Genomic DNA, 24570 nt, shown 5'->3' with positions numbered 1-24570 from the left:
TCTTCAGAATGGAGTATGGGAATCAGAAGAATTTCACAGTCCTTCTCAGAAGGATTTCACAATTTCTCTAGGCAAACTGAAGGCATTTTAGAATATGCTTGGTTTAAAGTATATGAGTCCTGATAACTAACATCAGGCTCTTATGCACACCAATGATGCTTCCATTAAAATCATTATACAAGTCTCAATTATTTAGAACTTGAAGCATTAAAAACACACTCTTAGACATTCTGAAGGATAGCTCTGCAAGGTTCCAGTTCAGTTTTGTTGAATAAACTGTAACAGATTAATGTAGTGACTCTTCAATAATATAGATCTTATAAAATTGCCTAAACCAGCTTGGGAAGCTAAGGTTGGAAATTCAGAACTACACATAAGCATTTCATCATGGCACATACAATTTTTATTATTAGCATATTGGATCAATAAATTCATTGAATATCTCTTAAAATAAATAAAAGTACCGATATCCATATACTTCTGCAAAGTTGTCTTCTTGCCCTTTCACCAATGTTAAATATTCTTTGGGATTCTGAAGCTTCATGTCTGAACAATAAATCTACAAAATAAATTCAACAGTAGTAGCTCTGAATTACTTTTAAGCAAACAAGGCTTTGTTCTACAGCAGTTCTTCAGACACACGTTAAAATACCTTTATCATTCTTCCTTTAACGGTAAGTAGGTATTCACCATCCTTCCTAATGTTTTTATTCATCTGGATTTCTTTGCAGCTGGTTAATGGTTCACCTAAATAAAATAATTGGGCGATGTTATTTTTATGAATGAGAAATTCCACTGGATACCAAGACAATACAGAATAGTAGTTGTTGATTACTTACAGTCTGCTGCATGACAAATCCTTCTGGCTTGTGGTTTTAAATGTAATATACATAAATCACTGGATGAACTATTTTCCGTCCTGCATTCTACTCTTCTTTCTTGTATCCCTGTTCCACAAAGCACTGAACACTGTACAAAGACCACAGAGTTAACTCTGAAGACCACAAGGCAAAGAACATTTTCTCAGACTTAATGCTACTATCCTTTTTGGAGCAAAGCTGCTTTGCCATAATAAGCAGAGATAGACCCTGATTGGGGGGGGGGGGGGGCTGTGAAAGAGTATTTGCTTGGCATGCAGAAGGTCCCCAGGTTCAACCTCTCCCACCTCTAGTTAAAGAGATCAGGAAACTAGGTGATGTGAAAGACCTCTTCTTGAGACCCTGGAGAGCTGCTGCTGGTCTGACTAGACAATACTAACTGTGATGACCGAAGGGCTGATTCAGTATAAGGCAGCTTCATATTTGTTCACGTGTGCACCCTTCTAAATTCACTGACTTAGAAAGGGCAATTCTGCTTAGGATTGTGCTGTAAATTTTCATTTTGCAGAAAACTCACCTTGTTCCATTTTCCAACCTGCCACATTGCGGCATACAGGCAAGTCCTAACATTACATTCCTTCAATAATTGGGATGGTAACAGCGGGCAGTCTTGGTAAACTACAGATTGCAGGCCGGAGCCACGATTATTCCAGGCACCACTGGCTTCGACACAGAACGTCATCTTTTGTGCATGGTCAAGATAACATCGAGCTGGACACTAAAATAATCAACTGTTGTTATAAGAGGCATATAAACATTATTTTTATGACACACATGCTGGCTCAGAAACATTTCCCACTGCTTGTTCTTTTGGAAGTCAGTGTAGGCTTGCAATCAAAATCTGTTTGGCTTCAAAATATTGTCAGGGGTCTGAAGAGTGCAGTAACTGAATGGTGTATGCTTGGAGAGAAAGTTATGAAAATGATGCCATCAGAATCAATGCAATTTTCAGAAAAGAGATGCTATTCAGTTTTGGTGATAAAATAGTTGTTGATATTCTCGGTTGCTGTTTGAGGGAAGTAGCTATGAACCCTCCCAAACATCCAATAAATTGAGTACAACATGCTTTCTTGTGTGGTAAAAGTTGGCCATAGCCATTTTATTTAACAAAATTGGTTCAAGGCAAATAACGCGTATGGCGCAGCATGGGGGTCTGATCTGTGTGCTGGGCAGCCCGAGTGCTGTCCCCCAGACACCTAAATTTTTCTACAGCACGCCTGCTGATGAAAAATGAACGCACGCTGGAGCGGCGAAGCCGGGCCTAGCCTTAAATAGGCTGCCCGGCCCTCCTCCCAAATGACGTCAGGGAGAACACAAGCCTCGCGAACAGAGGGAACTCGTGAGGCAGCCGGGAAGGCGGCCACCCATGGGAGGCGGGCCCTTCCCCAGCAGCAATGGCGACCGTGGTAAGTCGCGGCCGCTTATTTCTGGGGTAGCTTCTGACAAGTCAAACCACTATCAAGTTCAATCAATTTCAGTTTCAAATTAACAGGACTATAATTCTGTGCATTCTGAACTCCACTCCACTCATAGGACAAAACTCTCACTCGTCCCTCACTGGCTGAAATGCTGCTTTCAGGGCTTAGGATATCTCAAGGACCAAGATGGACATAACATAAAAATCTGCAGTGGGCAGAGAAATCAACAAAATTGCTTTTCCTTCCTCTGTTAGCAGAAGAAACCTCATAGCTGCCTAAACAGACTCGATAACCCAGTCCTTATTTTGCAGAAAACTTCACTGAATGCAGTGGGACTTCTGAATAAATATGCATGGGATTGTGCTCATATTCAAACATATCTATTTAACTGGATAGTAGACTAGGCTATAAAAATCATTGGTGGCTCATGGTGTAAGATGCGGTGTATGTGTGCTACATAATCTCTGGTCCAACTGATTATTACATCATGCTGCAAACCTTATTGAGCAATGCTTCACTCATTTATTTTTCCAACAGTGAGATCACCATCAACTCTTATTTGTTTACATGCAAGCAAAAAGAGATGCTGCCTTATGGGAAGAGCACACACTGTGAAATATACATCTTCTGTCGCACAAAAACGTATATTAATTTCCATTACTTAAACAGTGATACACAACCCACAAAAGTTTGCCACATGCTAAAAGCACATCTGAATTTCTGGAAGCTGGTATGAATGAGAAAAAACAATTAAGTTGTTGGAAGAGAGAAATGGTAGAAGCTGTTTGTGTTTCTTTGCTTTGAAATTATCTGATTCTACTTTTTACAAGAATTCTACCTTTTACATGTCCTAGATGAGTGTGAAAATTTTTGAACTTTGAGAAGAGGTGCCACCACAAAATTGCTATGATCACAAAGTGACTGCCATGAGGTGGGGCCAAACCCAAGATGATGGGCAAGCAAAACTTTTTTTTCTGTTTCATTCAAGGCCCTTTGGGGTTTATCTCCAAGACACCAGAAGAAAGACCAGGAAAAAATCAGCTGTCATCTCTGCAACCCAAAATGCCATGCTCATTTACAAGCATCAATATAAAAGGCATGCTTATAAATAGATACATTTACCTGTGATGTGTCTACTGTAATCACAATGTATTTACAGGAAATAATTTTGCACTTCTTAATAGATGAAGGTTTCTTTTCTGTATTGCAGAAACTTTCATTCACTTGGATCCCATTTTGATTCATACATTTCACTCTTCGGTGGGTTTCCCTTTTTTTACATGATGAGGAGCACTGAAAGCAATAAGAACAAAATGTAGTACTTTCTCATGGGAAAAGAAGGCTATATTGTTCAAGCTGGGGTTTCCCCAGAGGAGGGTCACTAAGCTCTACATGGTTTCTTGAAAGAGGATATTCCCAAGAACTTTAAGCAATAAAGAAATTTTGAAAAAATAAATAATATTAATTATAACAATACTTGCTTATCTTTAATCATAATAAATGGATGATGAAGAAAAATAATTATTAATACTGGATAAGCAGTACTGCATACTAAAGTGCAAAACAAGGATTTTCACACAAAGGCAAGCAAACTCATAGACCAAGGCAGTGGTGGGATTCAAATAATTTAACAATCGGTTCCAGTGGTGGGATTCAAATAATTTAACAACTGGTTGTTTACAAGCACCATTTTAACAACCGGTTCTGCCAAAGTGGTGCGAACCTGTTGAATCCTATCACTGGACCAAGGGCAGCTTTGCACATTGTTAACATGTCATTATTATGATGTCAAAGGAACAAAAGTGCCTCATTCTGCTCAAGACAAAGTTTCAAATCTTCCCTGGTGGAGGGTTGTACACATCAGGCATGCACCAGCAGCTTCATCCTCCAATGAAAATACAGAAGATACATTAGGAGGCCATGGGAATTCAGTTTTTAATATTTGCTGTAGAGGGCCTGAATTTGGATTGGCCTATGGCTCTGGAGCAGGAAGGAGAAATGCATCTAATTGCACCATTTCCTGGAAAGAAATCCCTAAGTGCTATTAGTAGAAGAAAAGACAGGTATGAACAAGTGTCTGTCTGTCTGTCTGTCTGTCTGTCTGTCTTTCTTTCTTTCTTTCTTTCTTTCTTTCTTTCTTTCTTATTTTTAGACCGCCCTCCTCAGTAGGCTCAGGGCAGTGTACATCATAATTAAAACATACAATAAAATATAAAACAGTCTTCTTTTCCCAACCCTGTTTGGACTAATAACAACTGAGGGAGTCTGCAGGGATAAGATTAGAAGGATAAGGGTTAACTACCACTGGTCAAAGGGTTAACTACCACTGATTCGAGTCCCTCTCTCCCCCATGCAAATATGTGTTGGAAGATCTCCACTGTAACATGGAGAAGAAGAGAAAGTGTGAGATACTGGCACTTCCTGTTCATTTTGTAGCACTTAAACATTAGAAGCTGCTGTGAATTAGGAACCAAAATCCAGTAAAATAAAATGCATTGTTCTTGGTTTTGTGGCAGCCAGGCTGCTGACTAGAGTGGATTGGTATGGACCACATCACTCCATCCATGGGCCATCTACACTGGCTCCCAATTGTTATGAGCAGAATTCAAGATGCTGGTGTTGACATTTCAATTCCTATATAGCTTGTAACTCACATCTGAAGGACTTCCTGCTCCCTTATGAACTTATCCAGCAGTTACAATCATCTTACAAGATCCTGCTTTAGGTGCCTCTCCTTTTGAGATTAGGCATATGACAGCCTGGAAGAGGGCCTTCTCAGGTGTGGCACCAATACTTTGGACCCTCTGTCCTCAGACAGACTCAGCTGTTCCTTTTACAGCTGTTCCCTTCTACTGCCTTTTCTGTTTCCGCTCAGCTATCTCTCATTAATGTCCTGATTTCTACTTGTTGTTTTCATGTTTTCACATGTGTATTTTATCTTGGTTTCAACTGTTTCAGTGATATGTTTTGTTTGGTTTCAATGGTTTGTAAGATGTGTTTTTATTATGTATGTTTTTAATCTGTTAGCTGCTTTGGTGGCCTTGATGAGGAAAGAAAAGCAGGGTATAGATTTTGTAAGTAGAATGAATAAATACATGAATGAATAAAAGCACCTCCTGAATATAGCACCACATTTAGAAACAATGCTAAAGCTGTATTTCAAGACTGAGGCTCCAATTCTCAAAACATGTGTACGTGTAACACTGGCACTCTCAATGATGTAGAATGTCAAGATCTGCCCTGCAGTCTTGCCATACTCCTGGAAAAGGTTGGCATTCAACAACCTTTGCTTGGTGCACTTTACTTAACAACTGTGTTATAGTTTATTGCTGTTGGGAATGCTACTATCTCATCTGCCTGACCTTGGGGACAGATGTGTCCATCAGAAGTTTTGTTTTTGCTTGGAGACAGAGGGAGGGGCTGGGGTTCAACTTAGCCTTACAGTTTTGGCTGTGCTTTTTGAATGCCAGTCTGGCAATTGCCAGTTGTATGATCATCACAACTTCTCAATAAATGCAGATTTCACTAATCCTCGAATCTGACATTGCAGGAGCATGGGGAACAACATAGACAAACTAAAAAGACTCACGAGCATATAGCAGGATTTGTAAAGAATATGTACACGATGGAAAAAACTCCAGATGGCACTAATGTGGTGTAGTGGTTAATAGGAGGCGCACTCTAAACTGAAGGACTGGGTTATTCCCAGCTCTGCCACAGGAGCTGTGGAGGCTTATCTGGTGAACCAGATTAGATTGTGCATTCCAACACATGCCAGCTGGGTGACCTTGGGCTAGTTACAGTTCTTCGGAGCTCTCTCAACCCCACCTACCTCACAGGGTGTTTGTTGTGAGGGAGAACAGAAAGGAGATTATAAACCTCTTTGAGTCTCCTTACAGGAGAGGAAGGGGACATATAAATCCAAACTCTTCTTCTTCTCTCTGTCACCTTAGCTATGGTGTTTTCCCCTCCCATTGTCTTTTGGCTTATACACTACTTGTATTTGTAACTAAATCTGCATCAGATAGCTAACTGGTTAAAAGAATCTAGCTCAAACGTCCTTGAGTTTACTTACATTTTGCCATTCTTCAGCCACCCACTCATACCATGCACAGCCAAGCAGTGAACAGGATCTCTTACTAACAGGTTGAGTAAGTTGATCACACATAAGTTCATTAACTGGACCACTACCTCTCAGCCTGCAGTAGACATCACGTTGCTGAACACCTACTCCACAAGTCACAGAACACTGAAATAAATACAGAGGCAGACATACATAGAGTTAAATCTCTCAGTAGAAATTAAAAACAGCAGTTTCTACGACTAACAATTCACTTACGAAATTTTTGGTTTACTGTAGGATTTATATTATTTCTAGTGCCTTTTTCTAGCACTGTAGTGTAGTGACCAGCATTTCTACGGTGTTATATATATCCTTACAAAAATGTTTGCATAGCTTTTACTCTGAGAAACAATGTAGCTCTCATGTATTCCTCCTGAATGACTGATTTACAGAATAAAACACTGAAGAACTGCTAGAAACTAACATTTTTAACCATTTTAGATACATTCTTGCAATAAACCTTGTACTGTACAGCTGTTATTCAAAATGGAAAGATGTCAATGCTGTCTTTGGATTTAGCAAGTGACTAACACTCTTGTCCTGAGGAGAGTTAAATCCTTCTAAGTCCATCAACTTAGAATGGACTTAGAAGAATGTAACTGCTTGGAATGGTGCTGTAAGGCCATAGTTATGTACACACTTACCCAGCAGGCTAAGGGATTTACTTCTCTGTGTATTTTCTTATGATTGCCCCCATAGTTCCATATAGATACCGCTTCACTGCACTACTGCTATTAAGGCATGCATACCCAGCCTATCCTTAGCGCTAATTTTTACACCAGTAGATGAGGACAAATGAATAACCATTGATATTTATCAAAGAATCAAAATCAGCAAATAGTCCTGACTTGAATAGTGCAAGCTAGCCCAATCTTATCAGATCTTGGAAGTTAAGCACAGTTGGCCCTGGCCAATATTTGGATGGGACCCCACTAAGGAATACCAGGGTCACTAGGTAGAGGTTGGCAATGGCAAGCTACCCTGAATGTCTCTAGCATTGAAAAAACCCCTCCCCCAGAGTCACCATAAAGAAAAGAACTAATAAGGGACTTGATGTTTACCACAGTTAAGAACAGGGAGTCCATAACATGGAGTTATATTAAATGTCCTCATTACCATCGACTCAGTCAGTGAAATCTGCAAATATTTATACCAGTTTGGGGTCACATATATTCATGTATTAAATGTTTATTTACAGCCTTAGGCCAAATATTACAACAAAATACAATAAATATATAATAAAATGAATTGTAAGCGGAATAAAACAATACATTCAGAATATGTCACTCCTATTTTATTTATTTTATTTATTTATTGGATTTTTATCCCACCCAAACCCCATGGGGCTCAGGGCGGGTTTATCTCATTGGAGGTTCCTAAAAACCATCTGTAAAAACACCAAGCAAACTTAGCAACATTTAAGGTTGTCCTCTCATCAGTCCTACCTGTTAAAATAGAAATAATAGTGTGTTTCGAGGGAACCATAATGACAAGAACAAAGGCAATCTTCCACTGGACTCTTGTTAAATCTCCCAATAAGTGTCTTCATCAGAAGAGCATTATGCCTCATCAATATGTAACTTCTCCTTGGATTTATGTTATCCAATCAACTTGCATATGTTACCGGCTTTAAATAATTCCAAACATTGGAGTCAAAAAGACACAATTTGATTCTGTTTTTATCATGACTTCTCTCCACATTTATTATTCTGTTTAATTATTAGTTTGACTTCTTTCAGTCCATCACTGCCAAGGCTTCACTACAGAACCCATAGATTCTCAATTTTCATTCCACCCTTTCCCAAGCCAGGGTGAAATAAATGGATCTTTACTTATATCATGCAATATGCCCTTGTTGGAATCTAAGGCAGTGGAGGATTGCAAACAGCCAAATCCTGGCTTCAACAGATAAGAACTCTGCATCTAACTTGATAGCTGCATTTGAAATATATGGGGGAACTTGAAAGATAGAACGTAGAAATTTCACCTGTACTCTTCCAATGTTTCAAATATTATGACCAACACATAGTATAGAACCATAAATTAACAGTGCTAATGATTTAGCTTTACATAATCTTAAAGCCACTTCAATGTTCCTCGCCCCCTTTTTCCAATAAAAGGTCTTAATCGCATTAGCACTTAATTCAGCCTTTGTGGATGAACAGTCTAACTTATTACAACCATTATCCTGGAAAGTAACCCCAAGATATTTGTAGGAGCCATTCAATTGCCACTTGATCCTTCTTTTATCACAGGCCATAACTTTTGTTTTTTCATAGATGATCATTAAGTCAATCTCTTGACAATAGTGTGCAAAAGCATTTAGCGCTCATCTCAGACCTACTGGGGTCCTAGTCAGGAGGACAGTGCAGTCTGCAAACAATAAGGTTGAAATGTGGTGGTCTGCTATTTAGGAGGATGAAATTCCTACCTCCACATATATTCTATAAGGCCGTGGGAGTTGATGTTGGTTCAGCGGATCATAAAGAAATATGTACTCATTTAACTTGGTTTCAGCCTCGACTGCACGGGTCTGCATACGCTCCATGTGATCCTGCATCACTTGGAGTCGTATTTCTAATTCCAATTCTTTACGTTTCCGGTATTCGGACCCTCAGGAATTAACATCGAAATCTGATGAGGACTTCATAGGACCCGAGATGTGATAGTGCCGATGCCGTTTAGCTTTAGGCTCGGCTACTGGTCCTTCCACCTCGACTGTATGGTAGACAGTGTTTTTTGGGCGCACACCTCCAGGCCAGTTGCTGGTAACACACACATTCACTTGTTTGTAATCCGTGGAAAGTTGTGGGGCAGGAACCCCTATGTCCGATGGCAGAGAACTGTTGTAATCCATGAGCTGTTGCGGGGCCACAGGTCCCAGGCTGAAAAGGTGAGAACCACTGTAATCCGTGAGCCGCCGTGGAGCAGCAGCCCCTAGGTTGAAAGGTGGGAGTCGTTGCCTGCGTCGCCCCCACCAGGTCAGGCAACTCGTAATCCACCAGCAACATAGCCACACATTGCTCCTGTAGTGCACCGTGATCCCAGTCTGACAGGATGTCCTGCCCAGGCTCAGACCAGGTTATCGGATAGCACCCAAAAGAGTCACGGATCGGGCCTTGTGCTGCTGTCTGACCAAACTGTAGCATGTGAGCAACCCGAGTCCCAGCCGGGACTTGCTGAGGAGCAGTCTCAGACAAAAGAGGAGCCACCGAATCGACACCAGCAGTGGTGGACCTCAAGGTCCTTTCCAACTCCTCATTATCACAATCCAACAAAGAACGTTCAGTATGAGATATCTCCGATGGTGGGAGCTGCCCCACTGTCAAGGGGTGCCTTGATAGAAAGAATCCTTGATAGAAAGCGGTGAAGACAGGCAACAATTTAGCAACTTCATCTGGAGATGGTCACATGAGTAAAGAAGAAAGTGTTAGAGCTGTCTTAATGTCAAGACCCCCTTGACCAGACAATGAAGAGACTTGTAGGATCACAAAGGTTTCTTTATTGCAGGCATAAGTCAGGTCAGGAACAGTTTCAAGACTTAATCATATAAGCATTCTTTCCCCTTCCCCCTCCCATTCAGGCAGCGAGCAAGAAGTAGTTTTGAGAACGTGGCCTTCAAGAGGTGCCAGGGAAAGCAGAAAACAGATAGTGCACCAGGCAGGCTGTGAGCTAGCAAGCAGAAAAAAATCACACAGAGCAAAACCCACAGAAATCAGGCCTGACAGGAACATTGTCCAGAGAAAGTAATGGAAAATGAGAAGGTCAAGATCCTGTGGGACTTTTGAATCCAAACGGACAAAGTGTTGAACATAATACACCAGACACCACAGTGACAGAGGAAAAGAAAGTGACCATCATATCGACATAGCAGTACCTGGTATCAGAAGGGTCACTGAAAAAGAACATGAGAAGGTCACTAAATACCACAATTTGAAAATTGAGCCTCAGCATCTATGGCACAAACCAGCTGAGGTCATCCCAGTGGTAATCGGCATGCTGGGCGCCATCCCGAAAACACTAGGGCAGCACTTGAAACGTCTTCAAATCGACAAAATTAACATCTGTCAGATTCAGAAGGCAGCTCTACCAGGATCTGCACGAATACTACACCGATACATTACAACTTCCTAGGCCTATGGGTGAGGCTCGAATTGTAATGAAGGAAATAATAGTACAAAATATCTACTAGAAGCCACTTGACCAGACAGCAGAACAAAACCAGAGGGGACAAGGAGAGGTTCGGTGGAATAGAGGGAAGAGGGTGGGGTGATGCAAGTATAGGAGGATGCTGTTATTAGGGGGGGAAAGGAGGAGATGGGAGGGTAAAAAGCCCCAAAGGAGGTATTACACATACTTTTTTTTAACCTTCCCTGTGGAAAAAAGGTCCGGTTTTCCCTACACCTGGAAAACATGGCAATTCTCCTTTAAAAAGTGTAGTCACTTTAGAGCAATTGCAAGATGGAAAATCTATCCTAAATCATATATTGAAGTTGCAGCATAAATCTGATCCAAAACAAAAAGCCCTTTAAAGCAGGGAACACACTGGTTTGTAACTGGTCTATGTTGAAATTGGTGGGGCATAAATTGTGTGACCTTTTCTGGAGAAATTGTTTGTATCACTTTAATTTTCTCCAACCTGTTTGTAGCTGCTTCAGCTAAAAGTTATACCCAGCTGTAGATTGTTTTCTTTGCAATTAGGATTCTAACAATCTCGTCAAGCATTTACACCTGTTAACAACAATGACTTTTTGCCAAACTGACTCAGCAAATTACTATGAGAGTATGATTGGTCTATTTATGCCACTGACCAGTAGTTTTTGTATAATTCCCTTTCAACAGTCTCATTATTATCTCTATCTTCGTCTTTACTTTCACTCCTATTACTCTGTTTTGCTGTCCTGCCTGTTACCTTAAGTATTTTCAAGTTGTTAAACTCGGCCAGTTAGTTTTATCAGTTATAATTCTTGTTTTCCTTTGCTTGCATTTGTTGCAAGGGAAGCTTCGCTACCGAATGTTTTTTTTAAAAAATTCCTTTGCTCATGCATTTTCAGTTGTTTCGTTTATTGAGCAGGTGCGGCTCTCAATAAACCCTAAAAAATATTTTACCTAAAGTTTTGTTTCTAAATTCTTGTGTGCTAACAAAATCCTAACCCACGTTTTTGAGACGTGGCAGTCTGCCTCTTTCTTTACACCTTTCTTTTTACTCATTTTGCAACATTTATACTTCCCATTTATCTGAAACAGTGCATCCCTGAGGAAGCTCCATAAAATAGCCACAATAAAACTAAATACAAGAAGAACCATCTTTTGTAATGTCTATGTCTTAACAATTCCTACAGACAAAAGAAGTGTCATAAAATTCTGCAATTAAAAAGCTCAGTTTTGGCCAAATTTCCTAGAACCCCCAGGATTGCAGCTAAATTAAGTTGTCTGGATAGCCTTTTCAATTCTGGATTCTACCCACCTAATAAGTCCTGATGAAAAGTGGCGTACAGAGAAGGACCTTATTAGTTGATCTCAACATCATTTGTTTGTATTGGAGAAGATGGTTTTTCAAATATCTCAGGTCCAAACCATTTGACGTTTCAGAAGTGATAGTATTCAGAAGTGATAGTAACATTACATTGTTTCAAGTCAACATAGTAGGCCCCCAGTTTCACATTCGTGCCATTATAGTCCAGTATTGCCTGAAAAATCAGTATAATCTAGCTAAAGTCTAGCATTTATATCTCATTGATTTCAACAAGGAATAGTTTTCCTACTTAACTTTCCCATTTACATAATTAGGTCTTAAATGGGCTTACTAGTGTGCCCGTGAGTAAAATGCATCTGTGTAATGCCTTGAGCAATGCCAAGAGTGTAATGCCTAGAGTGAGACAGGATAACTCCAGCATACTCAGAAAAAATACTATTATTACCCAAAAGGAAGAAAAGGGTTTTTTGACTCAAGTGTTCCATTAAGAGTGGCTCAAGTTCAGATTTTCAGTGATATGCATCACATTTTTAAAAGTTAGATCATGGACATCAATCATGGGGCCACCAGGCAGCCGAGTTAACCCCTCCTCCTCTGCTCACCATCTGGCCAGATGAGCCTGTGGCAGGCTGACAAGTCCAGGCACCCACCCCACCCTGCTCCCAATCTCTTCTGGCAAGCCTTTGCCAATGTGGACTGGCAAGTCCGCTGTGAGCTTGCCAACTAAGGCAGCCACCACCACCACCACCCCACCCCATATCCCTGCAATGATGATCTGGACTAGCAAACTTGGTATGAGCTTGCCAGCTGAGGCTGTCACCCTCAGGGGTGTACCGCCCAAGGGGACATTTGGGCGGCAGCCATTTAGTCATGTGGGGACAGAAAATTGCCCCCCACACCCCACATTGTTTGGCTGTAGTGGGGGAGGACAGCCGCCCATACAGGGGGGCTGGCAGAAAACTCAGATTTTGCACTGGGCTATATTTTCCCTAGATATGCCTCTCGACTGGTGAGTTTACTGTGGGCTCACCAGATGCAGCAGGCCACTCCCCGCCCCCATGCCAACCATTTCCCCCAGTGCTATTCTTGGCTGGCAAATGCACTGCAGGTTCAAAAGTCAAGATAGTGCTGATCTGGGCTGATGAGCCTGCTCCAGCTTGACAACCAAGGCAGCCACACTCACACCCAACCAAGTCATGGTTATGTCATATCAGGCCCTTGGAACAAATGAGTTTGACACCACTGAATTAGATTGTACAATTTAATCAATATGATTTTTTGTTCATTGTACTTTGGAAACAATGTGTCACAAAAGCAAGCTTTAAATACCTCCTTCCACTTGCTGACTTGCCATGCAGGACACCTGGTAGTTCTGCAAGCTTTGTGAGTTCGAGGTTTCTTTAAATGTTTGCATGCATTGTCCTCTAGATGAGTTTGGAGGTTGTTGTTAACACAAAGCACAGCACGATACTTTAATCCCTTCCCGCAGGATACAGAACACTGTAAAAAGCAACAGAAGGTATTTTTGAAAAAATTCTTTAACTTTAACATTATTTAAAACCAGCAACAGAAGCACTCATTTAGTAAATTATAATTGGCAAATAAATACTGCTATAAGGCTAATACTCTGTTCCAACAGTGGCTAATAAACTCAGAAGCAGGATATGATGGCAACACACACCATCAATTGTTTGTTAAAGGGATAAGGCAGCCATGTTATTAACATGGCTAATGGCTCTTTCCTCTACCCTCTAGGACCTTGTCCAATCCTTTTAAAAGCCATTTAAAGGTAGGATGAAGACATCTATTTTCTGAGTTGTAATTAAACACTGAATAAGCCAGTTCATTCATTGTCCTACCAAGAAAGAAGGGTCATCTAATGATGCCATAACCCTGATCAGAAACTTGTGGTGGCAGAAGGATAATAATGTTCACTTCATTAAATCGAAAATGATTTCTGTAATCCATTCAGGGATATTCAAGTAGAAGAAAATTTCAATAAGAGGAGATCACAGCATGCCCATATCTGTTCTCCCATTCTTCCTAGAGACAAGAGTTTTCAGAATACATTCCCTACTAAGGTTCTACTATGGAAATAAATGCGATATTTCAGTTTCAGACAACCCAGTTCAGGCATTAAATTAGCTTTGCAGAACTAGAATAGCTGTGCATGGCCACTATGTTGTATACTTTTGTGAATGGCCACTTTATGTTGTACACTTTTGAGTCTTCAAGAGAAATGTCTGATTGGATGGCTTACACTGATGAATTTGGTGATGAGGACTCTACAGCAGGAAAGGTATGCACGAAGAAATCTCTTTAAGGAGCTGCAAGTCTGTTGTTTTTGCTGCAACAGACTTTTAGGGCTACTCTCAAAAACATGTGTCTCCAGTAGATATGCACAGGCCAAGAAACGCAGATGCGGGACACTGTATAACCCATTGGGGGGGGGGAGTTTGCACAGGTCTTGTCCCCAAAACAAGTCTGCCCCGTTTCATTTCCCCTAACCCGGGTTTTTTGAAAATTGCTAAACAAGTGAAGCTTTGAAAAATCCCAAGTTGGAGCTTCTCCCGAGTGAATGGCCAGACAGGAGATGCTTTATTTCCCTCCCTTCCACTCGGTCCTCCACAGTCGGGGAGAAGCTGCCCACCATTGCCCAGCCATTGCAAGGAGGCCCCTTTTCCTTTACAATTTTTTTTGCAGCTTGCAGCTGTGTAGCTATGCAGGTGTAGCCAGTCATACCATGGGTCCTCAGTATTGCTATGGAGGTTCATTTCAGCCTGCCTGTGTAGTTACGCATGTATTGCAGGACAATTTTAAAAAGAGAAGTGTCTCCATGCAAAGGCACAACAACATAAAAAAAATCTGCTCTAGGCTTTTTTAAAAACGCTTTTACTTAATAGGAACTTTTACCATTTGGTCTCTTAGGGCTCAACTTGACAATCGGTGTGGTAACAGTCCCCCAACCCAACTTGTGTTGCATGTAACCTTGGGAGACTAGTAGAACAGCTAGAATCAGATGCAGCAGAACAGCTAGTATAATGGCTGGATTCAAGACTAATAGCACCTTGGAGACCAATAGGATTTTTTAGGTGTGAGTTTTCAAGAGGCAAAACTTTCATTCTTGAAAGAACATGCATCGCCAAATCTTGTTGGTTTCTAAGGTGCTCCTGAATTTGAATCTAGCTGAAATTCTCAAATATTACAAAATTTAGTTCACAAGTATGGTGTGGGAGGGACTCCAGCCTTACCTCCAGGGCTGCTTTCCCAAGCTGAAATAGCCACAAATGGGTGGGTGGGGGGCTGTTGCTCCAATTTTGATTGCTTCATGTGTAATGACTCCAGCTCAGGATAACTGTACAGAGGGTAGGATGGTGCCTCTTTCTTTTCCTGTACTATGCACAAGACAAATTCAATCCTGCAGTGCTTGGGGCTGTCAATTCCCTGATGTTACATGTGACATGTTTTGGATGCCCCCCCCCCAACCCAATATGTCTCACATGTGTTGTCTCATTGAATCTTTCTTTATTTTACTACTTTGAAATGTATCACTATGGCTGAAGAGGGTAACCTAAGTAGCACTGATGAGATTATGGTGGTTTGGCACAGACTTTATTAACAAAGCAGATCTTAAGAAGAAACATGGAAAAGTAACTGTCTTATATGCAGTAAGCACCATGGGAGAAGTTAGAAGGATGGACATGAAAGAGAAAGTGGTGGACAATATATATGTATCTTCAAAGCAAAAGGAGAAAGTAGGTGAGGCAATGAAGCAGATAAGATTGCCATGCATATACTGTAATGAATGGGACCTCATATCAGCAAAGAACATTTCAGGTTGACAATAATCTTTGGAGCGAATGTCCACTGTTGGCTATGATTATGATTATAATCTTCCTGATGCTGTTCAAAAAGACTTAACATTCATTTGTTATGATTTTTAATATGAAGTGTTGGACTATTTAACTTTTGGTAAAATCAGTTTGCATGGTCAAAATAGACAATCTTCAGCACAGTCACAAAAGAAAATGTCATTAGTGTAGCATGTGTGTTCTCCTGACCTGACTTTGGCTCAGACAGTAGGTGTCAAAAGTAGAGAAACTTGTTTCTCAAGAACATGGTGCTCCAGTTAGGATTGGGACCATGGCAAAGAGGGAGAAAGAACATCAGCAAAATAACCAGTCTGGGAGGTGCTATTTGATGCACTGATGGGCAACATGAAAAGACACCCAATGGGGCAAATAGCACCACCGGGACTGTCTGCAGTTTGGAAAATGGTGTTGGAGGAAAGCTGAACCAAGTACTATGGTCCAAATCTGAATCAGGGCCTCACACAAGTTGGGAATACACATCTGACACAAGATTGTCTGAGTCAGCCAGGCTGGGAGAACCCAGATTACTACACATTAAATATCAAAACATGTAGTTTGACACTCAGTTCACTTATTATTTGGAAAAATATTCACAACGACTAAACATTATAGGTACCATCAGTAATATTTCTTTACTGGTTATATTTGTTTGTGCTGAAGGGTATAATGAAACCTTAACCAAGCAAACTGATTTTGCCAAAACTTTTATTTTTAGCAAATGGAAATATTTATAAGGCTGCTAATGTAAGGCCCATTCTTAGCCTTAAGTTCCATTCATTCATGAGTCTAATGTTTTTTCAAATATGGTTATCATTTTCTTATGTTAAATTTTTCAAACACTTGGTCTTGCATTATACTTAGAGACCATTAGGCTGGGAAAGGGGGAAGCATCCATATGAAAAACATCAAATATTCCCAGCAAGTTTTTCTTCTTTTATTTAAGCCATTGAGTAAGATGAGACAGAGAACCTGCCACTTTTGCAAACCTTATCATTATAAAGGCAATTCAAAGAGTAGCTTTAGAAGGATTAAGTATCAAAGCATTCTGTTGATAAGCTCTACATAAAGTCTTTAAACTGTAAACATAACTTGATAAATGGTGGCACTTAAATAAAAGGCTAGGCAAGTGCTTGAAATAAAGCCCTAACATATATTCTTTATAATCTAAAGGTTCCTCTCCCACTTTCTTTGGCAGACATGTAATGTCTTTGTAATGCAAAACAAATAATTTAATTTCCCTGTCAGACATATCAAGATGAAAATAACTTCAGTGTCATGGGATGTCCTGTGTTCTCAATTAAGTTTACCTGCCTAATATTAGCTATTCTTTACTAGAAGTACTTATTTTACTTGCATTGGTGGTTTCTCCCATAACAAAACTATCCACTGAAGGTGATAACATCAAGAATATTGCTCTGCTTTTGCTTATATTGTAGTTCCATTTCAAGATATGCCAGGTCTATTCAGTGATCTTTACTGTTATTGGAAACACAGTATACAAGCCAGTGAAAAGCACTTGTAAATCTAATTATTTTATGGGAGAATTATCCCTGACCTTAACTCTTTCCATTTGAAATCAACAGGACTTAAAAGCTGCAATCTTAACATCGTATTTCTGTGAGTGAGATTAATTGCATAAAATGGGACTTATTGGGTAGAACTGCTAAGGATTGTGAAGAAAATTGCTTAGAATTGGCAGGATAACATCCACATTCTTTTAATAGACAGAACTGCTGGCTATTCATTAATAATTGCTTTAAACTGCTATAAAATTGATTATCTATAAATATTTTAAATGTTACAACCCAAACTGGTCAAATATAAAATGGGCACAAATGCACTAATAGTTTATATTGACAAATCCATATTGACAAATCCATATTTGATCCATAAAATGGGACCCAGTGTTATGATCTGATGGTTTGCAAACTAGATTATGCATAATACGCCAACAAGTTGTAGAAAGACCCCTCAAATGGGGCCAGGGTGCAGTTGTGAGGGGAAAGGTATGGCAGTGCACCCCCAAGAAGCCTGGGGCTCTAGCCCCCTTGATATGTCAGTGGTTCCAAGGAGGAACATTGAGTCCCGTGTGGGGCCTGCCCCACTGACCAGGTCTGTCCCATGAGGCACAGCTGGGGAGGGGTGTAGTGCCAGAGGTGAGCTCTCAATTCTGCTTTAGTCAGCGATGACTGCTTGGAACAGAGTAGCTGCAAAGTGCAACCAAAACACATAGCAAGAAGCACAACTAGGCAAACCCTTTAAATAGCAATGGAGTGTTAGATGTATGACTCCATCTGGCAGAAGATACTCCTAAAATTCACTGTGGCAGTTGTTGGTGAGCCAATTTTTAATTAGAATACTTGGAGAGTGTGGGTAAAAGTGGCACATTGCCAAGCAGAGACTTGGGACAGACACTGGGTTCTTTTAACATTCTAATCAGAAGGAACTGAAAAGGGCTTGCAAGTCTATTTCTTCAAAGCATAAAAACCACTTGTAAATAGTAAATGGAAAATATTAATACAGATTTTAAACCTCAGAAAATTGGTCAAAATTGAAGCTAGTCACTTGTGAATATGTGTACTAAAACTAAACTAATATTTTCAGTATAAGTGATTCTTTAAAAAATATTAGCACATCAAATGGCAAAAGCTAGAACTGAGTATTGCTAGAATACTGTATTTTTCTGGTAATTTGCATCTGTCTGCCAAAGCCTCTTGTTCTTTAAATAATAAAATGCAAGGGTATTACTCAATTGCAGCAAAGATATCATTATACAGAACTGAAGTCATAAGTGTAAAACAGAAGGGAACTTTAAAATAAAAAACAGAGACTTAAAATAATGGCGCAAAAAGGGAGAAAATAAAAGCAGCATAAATCTTTAAAAATATGACTTTTATAATTTATTTTTTTGGAGATGAACGTGTGTTCAAAAAGTGACTACTATGGGAAAAGTCTAAGCTGGATATTTGTGAAATGGCACAGGAGAACCTGTGTGTGTGACTCAGGGGAAGTGGACTCAATGTCACACATCTTATTGTAAGTTACATAAAGGCGAAATGGAACTTTTAATCAAACCATTGCTAACTCATCACGCATACTCAATTATAGATAATTCAGACACAAACTTTGTAAGACTGCTATTAGAAGATCATGTTCCCTCTACATCACAGAAGGTAGCCAAATTTTGTACACTAGTATATAACAAATGTAGGCTATTATTAAGACAGAGAGCTGCATGGTGTGTTGACGACTGTAACAATATCTGAAATCAATGTTTTTTAATGTTATTAATGAATAAATGTTATATTGGATTTTATATTTTGGATTTTTGTACAAATGGAATATGTATTTATATATATTCTGACTTTAAATTATTGGCAGTCCTAAAGGACGTAATAATAAAGTAACTAACTAACTATACTCTTTTTAAAATTTGCTTTGTTGTCCTTTGGCTACAGGACTGTTGCCACGGAGATTCATAATATAAACATTAGATAAAAGGTACAGTGCAGTGGATTTTTTTGGACACAAGATGGAGTAAGAGAGATTTTGTCTGACACAAGAGTCTAGTATAGTTTGGACTATCGAAAATACTTGAGAATTATATTATTATTGTCTCGTTTCTCTGGGACCGAAGTCAGCAAGTGTGGTGCGGGGATCAAGCCTCCCGGAGGTGCCTGCTTCATTGCAGTGTACCCCAGGGGGCATTATTATCCCCGCTGTTATTTAACATCTATATGCGACCACTTGCTCAGCTGGTACGGAGTTTTGGGCTGATCTGTCATCAGTATGCTGATGACACTCAGCTCATCCTGTTGATGGAGGGGGGAGCAGTTGCCGCCCCTGCGGCTCTACAGCATTGTTTGGAGGCGGTTGCTGGTTGGTTACAGCAGAGCAGGTTGAAACTGAATCCATCGAAGACAGAGATCCTCTGGCTGGGCCATGAGGGGGAGGTTGGGGATTTCCAGCCGCCGGTGTGGGAGGGGGTCTCATTGGCGCCGACCTCCTCCATTCAGAGCTTGCTCCTAAGGGAGGGTCCACCTGGATCTGATGCTTTCAATGGAGGCAAGCTCCAAGGTGGCCTCTTACATAACCGGGATCGATCATGCGTTTTTCCATCTCCAACTGGATGGAGCTATGTTATTTGTTTATTGCATTTTGTATGATTTGCTCCTTTATCTGATATTGTATAAATTTTATGCTGTACACCGCCCAGAGCCCTTCGGGGATGGGACGGTATAGAAATCCAAGAAAAATAAATAAATAAATAAATATTATGGTTACTACTAGGGAAAAGGCAATAGAATTAGCACCTGGGAAACCAATTACAACAGAGATGAACAAGTGCTTTGATCAAATAACAAATAAGTTGGAGACCCCTGAAAAGAACTTCCAAAAGAGGATGGAGGACAAATTTAATAGAATGGACAAAAAGGTTATAGAAAGTCAAAGAACAGATGATGGTTGAAGTTAAGAAAATTGAAAGCTCTATAAATCAAGCTTTTGGAGAAAGAACACAAACCAATGATTAAGATGAAACTATGGAAAGGAAAATATAGACTTTTAATATACAACTGGAGAGAGAAATCGATAAAATACATTTATTGAAACAGAGAGAGGAAGAATTCTATTTGAGATTCAAATTTGTTCCTGGATTATATCTGCATTAGCAGATGGGGGAGAGGGTTGGAGGAGAAAGAAATGGAGAGTTTATTTATACTTAAGTTTACTTGTATTAATTTTTGCAAATGCCTTAACAGACCAGGTGCAAATTGCAAATGCCTTAACAGACCAGGTGCTCGGGAGCAACAGCCGCAGAAGGCCAGTGCTTTCACCTCCTGAATGTGAGCTCCCAAAGGCACCTGGTGGGCCACTGCGAGTAGCAGAGAGCTGGACTAGATGGACTCTGGTCTGATCCAGCTGGCTTGTTCTTATGTTCTTATGTTCTAATTGTCTATGGTTGGAAACCATCCCGAGCATGAAAGGGGAGAGGTGGTATAAATATCCGATTAAATAAAATAAAAATTGAATTTGCATATAAACCAGGGAAATAGTTGACATATAAACTGAGAAAAGGAAATGTTATTGAAACCACAAGAAGGGAAATAATATTACAACAGACAATGTCTCAATTTAAAAAGTATTTTATAATTATTATAACTCTATATTAAAAACATGAGATACCATTGGATAAAATAAAATAATATCTGGAAAAATAAAATCTACCTAAGATTACAGAAGAACAAAGGCAGGCCTTGAATAACATTTGGACGAGTGGATGCTATACAAATTTTAATCTGGAAAGGCCCTGGATCCAGATGGCATATCAGCTTTACATTATAAGTGCTTTGAAGATGAAATTTTACAATGAAGATGAAAAATACAATGAACTCTGTTTTACGAGTAATTAGTATCATGGAAAGAGGCCAAAATACCATTAATACCTAAAGAAGGCCAAGACTTAACTTTAAAAACTACAAATATCAAAATTGAATGACTATCAGAGGCGGAGTGAGGGGGAACTGTGCCCAGGGCGTGCGCATCCTGCGCTGCAAGGCTGCAGTGCTATATCCACTCCTACCCTGGAACAATTAATTCCGCTGCCCAGCCATTACCCTCTGGGTTGCTCTACCCAGGGCGCTGAGCCCTACCCGGCCCTGCTGGCGGTATTTTCTACCGATGACTATAAGTTATTTACTTACACCTTTGCCAGGTATTACAAGAAGTTATTCATGAAGATCAATCTGGATTTTTATCTATCTGACAGTTAAAGGACAATATTAGAACTGAGGAACAATGGAAAATAGGCCACTAATTTTCTTAAATGCAGAGAAGGTATTTGGCACAGCAGGAATGTTCTGGAGTCATGGCCAGGAGTGGAGCCAATGTTAGTTGGCTTCCAGCCCAGCACTTCCACCACTTATGACATGTCCTGGGATGGGTGACATAAATCCATGTAGTCGAATGCAGGGCTTTCTGGTGGTAGGGAGGTTTTGTTTTATTTTTTGCCACCCTGCATTGCCAAAAAGCCCTCTGGGGTCGGTATTGTGGAACTGAAGCAGTGCTGGCTCCATCTCTGGTTATGGATTGGGGCTGCTTCCAGGCTAAATACTTCTCTATTTCTATTGTCAGGGTCAAAGTTCAGTTTGCTAAGCAGGAACCATTACCCAGGAAATAGGTAGCCCTCAGTGCCAGCATGGGGCCGCGCTGGGGCATTTGCCTTACCTTCGGGACCTGGTTGCTTTCCTGGTTGTCTCATGGACGAATAGCAGAATTACATTCTGTTTCATCATCCAAAATAGTTCCATAAACACAGAAGAGCCTGCACCTCACAGTGCCACACCAGACTAAAATCTAAAGGCATTCCCAGGGGTGGAACCAACTTTAGTCAGTTTCCACCAGGCTTTTGAGATGGGAACACTCCCAGTGTAGGCCTTGGACTTATGCCATCTATGGAGGACTGTCAGGCAGCTGGGATTTTCTGGAGTTTGCTGCATTCTCATGCTGCCTGGAAGACCTCTGGAGGTGACACAGCAGCAGCACTTTGGACACAGCAACAGCGCTGGAGTTCTTTGGATTGAGCTACAAGGCTGTCACTGGGCCATATTAAATGTTGCCCGTTTTAGCACTTGAAAAGGCACAGAGGGAACAAGATCATCTGGTGCCACTAGGCAGCAAATTTTAAACTGCTAAAATGGCATCAACTGCCATGGGTTGAACCTATGGTGCCGCAATGTGTAGTTTGGCTCAGTACTGATTCTACAAACCAGAGGTCCAAACTAGTTTAATTCAAGGATGTCCTAAATTTGTTCACATATTATCGTTTTGCCATTGTGTCTGAACCAACCCATGTTATAGTGCAAGGAGATTACATATTTCATCTGTTAGCTAAATTTCATTCTTTAACACTAAAAGGCTAATGAAAATGAATTTTTAATATATAGGTAATAGGTAGAGGTAGAGAGGTTATGAAATTCAGATATGGAGCGTCGAGTCAGAGGTCTACACCAGGACTGGAAAATTGGCAAAAATCCCCCTTCTCACAACACACAACTGCAAAAATTATCCAGTGGATCTCACCCTATGTTGATGCAGTAGTCTATAACAGAGCTTATTTAAACCTCTAAAATTAGTTACCAGATCTAACATTATTACCAAACATACCTATTACTGAGCTCTAGAGTAATCTAAACATTCACCACTTAGCAGAAATACCTCATTCTGATATCACAGAAATATAATTTTCCACAGATACATTAAAACTGCCAGCATCTAGTAAGCAATATTTAAATAGTTAAAACTGTCATAAACTTAATTATTTATTACAATTTTCTTAATATTGTTTTTTTCCCACCAAACAGCAGATTCAAATCTTGCACCTGAAGTATTTTTCTCTGCATCATAGTTAGGAATATATGTTAACCCCCTCTGACTGCTCAACTGGCTTCCTATGTTTTGATAATAACTATTAAGTCTGCATCTTTGACATAGCTTTGACAAACTCTACAATATTTCAATGATTAATATGATTTTAAAATGTCAGAATTATTCCATTTGACAAAAATGGTGCTGAAACAGATTAGAACATTTATTGACATAAAAAGCTTCATTCCGTGGTTAATAACATACTTCCACATTGAAAGTTCATTCTGAATAGGGATACAAAATAACAGAATGCATCAACAAAAAACATTTAATTATAAACATAGCCACAAAAACATACATCAAACAAAAGAATCGAAAATTTATTATTTCACACAAATGGCAAATGACATCCACAACAAGCAATTAATCAGACTTAAATTATTAATTCCGTTTATTCTGTTATCTACAAAACAATATAACAGCAACACAGACTTTTTCATTTTTCATTCAATGTGATAGAATCAATACATTAAACTTGATTTTAAAATGTCTTTTTTATACACAGATGAACTAGACTGTTAAAGACCTGGTTTCACTGTGTAAATTGTAAGTCAATTTATAGATATAGATTGTTCTTTTCTTCCAAAGATCATAAATAGCAAAACTGATTAGGTCGTGTGTGTTTTTTAAAAAACCCTTTCAACAAATATAAGTAATGAGGTTTCCTGCTGCTTGATAAAATGCAACAGATCAGGAAGAGGTAAAAGACTGCAGTTGGTTTTGAAAACCAAAATATCTGATGCTTCCCTTTTAATATAAAAGACTATTAAAACAGAAATACTTTGTGGATGCTACATAAAGAATTCATGCTATATCATTCAATCTTTACTTTAACAAGAATCAAATAAGTACATTTTCTTATGTACAATTAAATCTTACTCTCACCTCTATTGAAGCAATTACAGGACATAGGACATAGTAAAAAGAATAAAATCTATGTATGTATGCTTCCTACTGTTTCTTGATAAATGAACAACAAAATTGAAAATTGCTTAATAATATATGCCATCTACATGTATTTAAAAGTAACTGAAATAAACAGTGGCTGCATCCATTCATTGCTGGATACTATTCTATCACTGCACAATAGCCATTATTTCCAATTGGATTGGATTGCTCACATGAGAAAATGCACCTGTGAATGATTTTTATAGTACAACAATAGGACTATAAGCAACAATGTGTAGATTCAGTCAGTGTCTATTCCCCAGTTCAAAGAACAGAATAAGAGTTTGGATTTATACCCCACCTTTTTTTCCTGTAAGAAGACTCTGGGCTGCGGCTTCTTACAAATTCCTTTCCCTTCCTCTCCCCACAATAGACATCTTGTGAGGTAGGTGAGGCTCCAAGAACTGTAACTAGCCCAAAATCATCCACC

The 24570-nt window shown here is 39.7% G+C and overlaps 1 protein-coding gene across 1 annotated transcript in view; it reads right to left on the bottom strand.

Moving 5' to 3' along the window:
• Positions 1-24570, bottom strand: part of ADAMTS20 (ADAM metallopeptidase with thrombospondin type 1 motif 20) — a 77308-nt gene that overhangs the window by 6100 nt on the left and 46638 nt on the right. Inside the window, exons 29-35 of the mRNA XM_048501159.1 lie at positions 13225-13395; positions 6372-6545; positions 3419-3589; positions 1396-1596; positions 840-969; positions 653-747; positions 465-559 (exon numbers count right to left, since the gene is read on the bottom strand). Coding sequence (XP_048357116.1) covers positions 465-559; positions 653-747; positions 840-969; positions 1396-1596; positions 3419-3589; positions 6372-6545; positions 13225-13395 — 1037 coding nt within the window. The remainder of the gene's footprint in view (positions 1-464; positions 560-652; positions 748-839; positions 970-1395; positions 1597-3418; positions 3590-6371; positions 6546-13224; positions 13396-24570) is intronic.

The sequence above is a fragment of the Sphaerodactylus townsendi genome, linkage group LG06 (genome assembly GCF_021028975.2).
Source record: "Sphaerodactylus townsendi isolate TG3544 linkage group LG06, MPM_Stown_v2.3, whole genome shotgun sequence".
Taxonomy (NCBI): Eukaryota; Metazoa; Chordata; class Lepidosauria; order Squamata; family Sphaerodactylidae; genus Sphaerodactylus; species Sphaerodactylus townsendi.
The sequence above is the reverse complement of the archived record's forward strand: the minus strand, read 5'-3'. Positions and strand labels throughout refer to the sequence as shown.